At 60.5% G+C, this 5,010-nt stretch overlaps 1 protein-coding gene across 1 annotated transcript; it reads right to left on the bottom strand.

Annotated features, from left to right (window-relative positions):
* Nucleotides 1-879: 879 nt before the first annotated feature.
* Nucleotides 880-3,154, bottom strand: TMEM271 (transmembrane protein 271). The gene has a single exon (XM_087742587.1). It carries the CDS (start codon nucleotides 3,036-3,038, stop codon nucleotides 1,950-1,952), a length of 1,089 nt encoding a protein of 362 aa, XP_087598713.1. The 5' UTR covers nucleotides 3,039-3,154; the 3' UTR covers nucleotides 880-1,949.
* Nucleotides 3,155-5,010: the final 1,856 nt, after the last annotated feature.

Below are 5,010 nucleotides of genomic sequence, written 5' to 3'. Positions count from 1 at the left end.
ATTCCTGCTATTTAGAACTACTTCGCAAATTGGCAACTGCTGCTTTTAACTGTCTTGTCTCAATTAGAGCTTTAATTGTGAGCTTCACAGACATGAGTTTGCAATTTTAAGACTTCTAAGGCATTCTGCATTTTAGATTATATAATGTGTGCAAGTCAAAACACTTTAGAAAACAAAACAGTGCAGCGCAATTCGAGTATTTTTAGGCTAAAATCTTCTCCCTCCAATTCTAAGGCTGTAAATTACGTCAGTCTCTCTGCAGCTAAAAATTTAAAAATAATTTTCCATCGACCACAGAAATACACTGTAACTTTGCATTCCCTTAACACTCTCTCTCTCCCTCTCTCTCTCTCTCTCTCTCTGGGTAGCTGATATACTGGCATTATGCAGCAGGCTCCAATCACAGGATTAACAGAAAGGTTATTTTGTAATATTTCATTTCAGTATACCGTAACTGGGGGAGGGGGTATTGAACCAAATGCAATCTGAAAAGTTGCTTTTTGGTTCTTTGTGCAACATGAAATTAAGCCTTTACCTGTTCTCAAATGATCTAATAAAGTATGCCATACCCACTTCTCTTTAATTAGCAGTTTCTTACACTATCTGGTACTGGCATTCCACAGCACAATCCAAAAGGAGGATTACCTCTAAGTTCAGAAAGAGTTAACAGCATACAATCCCATTATTCCCCCCCCCCCCCCTTCAGGAATTAACATGGCCTTTTTTTTTTTTTAACCAAAAAAGAAAATTCTTGCTTTGTAATAGGAGTATAAATACTATTTTGAAAACACATTTGGAAGATGTCTTCCAAGATGGTTTATCTTATGGTTTCCTTTAAAACTGTGATCACTGCACCAGTTAAGGCTGTTTTACAATATATATATTTCAAATAAAACTTTAATATTCAAGCTTACCAGATTGATGAATTGTAACAGGTAAAATGGAACTCTTTACAAGGTAAACCATATAGTTGTACAAAATAGAATTAAACCCTTCACCTGTGTAAAACAAAAAGAAATCCTGCCTTGCATTAAAAACACAGAACCTGTTTACAAAAAGGAATGTGTATGACATTTGGACTTCCTTTTAACTGCCATATCCTAGCAACATCTCAGTTGTTTTAGTAAAGGAACTAATCATCAATTTTAAACTGCAGTGAATTTACCAAACATTTTCACTATAGACTTCTGAAAGCTTTTACAGTAAGAAGTTATCAACAAAAGCAGGCACATTAGTGTACAAAAACGTTGTTGATTTTTTTCCTGTTTCTTTTTCAAAGTGCAGGTTTTTCTCAATGTGCATCTTACAAGACCAACAAATGTTTTAACTCACTAAATCTTAAAACAGAACTCAATTCTCCCAAGGAGTAGTGTAAACGTTAAAGATCCCCAATACACCTCTAGTAAACGTGACACAAATGTCTCTGCGTTGTTTAGAAATTTAGCTCTTTTGAGAGGTAAAGAAGCTTCATGACACCTTTTCCTTACACTGGCTGGTTATCATAAATGGGTAACTCTGGACTGCTAAAGCTGGAGACTGATGAATCACTCGAAGGGAACTAAACTTGGCTACGGAGGAGAGGCGGCGGGAGGAACCAACCCTTAGGCGTTTCTTGCGCAGCCTTTGGAAAATTCAGCCGCCGGCGGTTGGAGGGACAGATGGACGGAGGGACGGTGTGAAGGAGGGCAGGAGGGAAAGAAAGGGGAAAGCAGGGAGGGAGGGAGGGAGGAGAAGCTTCCGCAGAGCCAGAGGCACGGCGGCACCCCGCCCGCGGCCCGCTGCGCCCGCGGCGGCAAGGCCGTCCCGTCGGCGGAGCCAGGGCCGTCCCGTCGGCGGAGCCGGGGCAGCCTCCCAGCCCGGCAGCGGCGAGGCGCTGGCGGGCCCGCTCCCGGCTGTCACGGCGAGGCGGGGGCCGGGCGGGGAGCCGGCCATCCTGCCGTCGGTCGGCGCTAGGTGCCGTGAGAGCAGGGCTCCCCGGGGTAGATCTCCTCGTAGGCGGGGGGCTGCTCGCTGGGCAGCGGGTAGCAGTAGGGGTAGGAGGCATTGAGCTCGGGGTCCATGGGCGAGTAGCCGGGCAGCTCGACGGAAGGATGCCCGCCGCAGTGCACCTCCACGCCGGCCTCGTCGAAGACGTGGAAGACGCCCACGTTGATGTAGGAGACGGCCTGGAAGGGACAATCCCCGGGGCTGAGCTCGGGTTCGCCGCCGGAGAAGAGGGAGCCCTGGCTGTGGCGCGGCGCCCGCCGCCCGCCTCCAGCGCCCCGCCGCCGCCGCCGGCGCCCGCCCGCCGCCGCCGCCGCCGCTGGGGCTGCTCGCCGCCGCCGCCGCCGCCGCCCGCGTTGCTGCGAGGCCTTGTAGTTCTTGACAAGGAGCAGGTTGAGCAGGCCCAGGAGGCACTCCAGCGCGTTGAAGACGGTGGAGAGCACCAAGCCGCGCTGGTAGTCCCTCAGCTTCTGGCAGCGGAGCGCCGCGGCGGAGCCGTCGGGGGCCGCAGGGCCGCTCCGCGGGCGGGCCGCGCCGCCGGGCTGCAGCAGGCAGTAGTGCGAGTACTTCCTCTCCACCAGCGACACGGTGTCGCCGTCGATGACGGCGCCGGCGAAGGCGCTCAGCACGCCCAGCATGAACACCAGCACCCCCAGCAGCAGGAAGTTCTGCCGCCCCCCGGGAGGCGCCTTCTCCACCGGCCCCGACGGCGCGGCCGCCGCCTCCCCGCCGCCGGGGCCGCCGCCCGCTGGGTCCGGGTCCCCGGCCGGGGCCAGGGCCGAGGCTGGGTCCGGGTCCGCGGCCGGAGCCGGCGCCGCGGGCGCCTCGTCGGGCGGGCGGCAGCAGAGCAGCGCGGCGGCGAGCAGCGAGAGGCCGGCGGCCAGCAGCAGCCCCGAGTAGAAGGCGCCGGCGGCGGTGCCCAAGCGGAAGGGCTCTCCCTTGAGCTCCGAGCCCAGCGAGAAGCACTTGAGGCCCACGGCGGCGGCGCTGAGGGCGCAGGCGAGCAGGAGGCAGCTGGAGAGCGCGGCGCAGGCTCCCCGCACGCTCCACTTCATCCTCCGCGCCGCCGCCGCCGCCGCCGCCCCGCCGCCCGCCTCATCCTCCTTCCGCGGCCCCCCCCGGCCCCGCGGCGGCGGCGGCGCGGCGCGGCGCTGCCATGCGAGCGCGGCGCTCCCCGACGGGGCGGCTGGCCTCCGCTCCGCTCCGCACGGCAGGCAGCCGCCGGCCGCAGTGAGCCGGGCGCGGCGAGCGCACACGCTCCCCCCCCCCGCCTCCCGGCCGCCGCCGCCTCCTCGTCCCCGCCCGCCCTCTTATCGCGGCGGCTGCAGGGAGGCGATTAATTATGGATGGGAGCTGCGGCGGGCGGGGGGACGGGGGGGCAGCCCGCCGGCCCGCCGCGGGTGGCGGGGGGGAATGCGACCCCCAGCTCGGCCCGCCTCGGCCCGTGGGCGGCGAGGCCGGCCTTCCTGCCTTACCCCGGCCTGACACGGGGGCCGCCGGGGGGCCACGGGCCGCCCTCCGTCTGGCTTCCCGCCGGGCAGCAGGGCAACGGCGGCGCAGCGAGGGCGGCCGTTTGGACCCCCCGCCGGTGCCGATGCGGAGGGCTGCCGCCTGTCCCACGCTCGCGTCCTCTCTCTCTCTCTTAATTTTATTTATTGTTTAGCGCTGGCTCTTGCAGGAGGCCGGCGGGCCGCGCTGCATCCCTGTAACTGCGCTGCGGTGTGTCGGCGGCTCTGATGCAGCGGACCGAGCGCCCCGCGCTGCGCTGCCCAGCACAGACCCTCCGCGCCCCTCTTTCTTTTGTGCTCTGCCGGCGAACCCCGGTGGGATTGCTCCCCGCCGGGTCATGAACCATGCTCCGTGGGCGCCGGGCCTCGGGGGTCCGACTGCCCGAGGCGGCAGCCCCCGGACGCCCCGTCCCGGAGCGCCGGCAGCACCGGTGGGTGGAAGCCAGTGTCGGGCGGGAGGCCGCCGCCTGCCCCGGGACAGGGTGGCCCGGCGGCTCCGTGGGGAGCACCCCGGATGGCGTCCCGAAAGCGAGGTGGGCATCTCAGCCTCGGAGCGGGGGAGCAGGTGGACTGCACCTGTGCCGGCAGCCAGGCGCCGGACAGGGACCGGGGGCTTGGAGAAGGCTCTTCCTCTTCTGTCCTTTTCCTTCCAAGAAGCTGGAGCCTCCAGCTCCCCCATTTTCCCCTTCTGCCGTGTGCACGCCAGCCTTGCTGGGTATTTTTAGCCGGCGCCGCTGATTAGCATTCAGGGGAGTAAGCGAAGGAGAGAAAGCCATTTTCCAAGCCGTTCTCTCTTCCCTTTCCAACAAGGCCAATGCACCTGTTGGCGGTGGGAGATGTGTGTGGGGTGTGATCTAGTGTCCGGCTTTCTCTGTCCCCTCAGGGCCAGCCCCATCGGCACCTCCCTGGGCAGCACCAGCACCAGCACCCTGCTGCAGCCCCAGGCTGGGCCGGGTAGCTGAGCATGGGGCTCTGCTCCAGGAGCTGCGCCTCCGTGAGAGACATTTCTGGGCCCTGCATGGGGCGGTGGCCCTCCAAGGGCCCTTGGTGGGAGACTGTCCTTCCTGGACTCCAGCCTCCTGGTGGCACCATCCAAAAGTATCCAAGTCTCCAACAGGACAGGTCATCCTGCCCCTTGGGGCCACACAGACGAGGGAGTTTTGCCCCCTCCCTGCTGTTCACAAAGGGCCCGTGGAGCACTTTGTGTGAAGAAACGTGGCAATCCTGGTAGTCCAGAGCTGGCTGATGTGTGGCTACCTGATCCCCTTGTCGGGTTGTAGCCCTGGCTGTGGAGGCAGGACCAACCTTCTTGTGTCTCTCCGGGGGGGGGGGGGGGGTGTGGCCGGGCATGCCACCTACTGCCATCATCAGCTCTTCCCCTTCCCAGGCTGTCCCTGGCTCCTGAGGTTTGGGGTGTGCAGGTCTGCTGATCTGTGGCCATGTGAAGACTTTGATGTAGGTTATCTGGGACTTTGGCTCTGCTAGTGCTGAGAGCCTGGACTGCTGTGGAAGATCTTCA

Source organism: Nipponia nippon, unplaced genomic scaffold (genome assembly GCF_047370975.1).
Source record: "Nipponia nippon isolate SJK-2023a ecotype South Korea unplaced genomic scaffold, ASM4737097v1 scaffold_8, whole genome shotgun sequence".
Lineage (NCBI taxonomy): Eukaryota > Metazoa > Chordata > Aves > Pelecaniformes > Threskiornithidae > Nipponia > Nipponia nippon.
The sequence above is the reverse complement of the archived record's forward strand: the minus strand, read 5'-3'. Positions and strand labels throughout refer to the sequence as shown.

What these genes read in the sequence shown, in the direction of transcription:
- TMEM271 (XM_087742587.1), bottom strand. Translation starts at nt 3,038, where the DNA reads ATGAAGTGGAGCGTGCGGGGAGCCTGCGCCGCGCTCTCCAGCTGCCTC.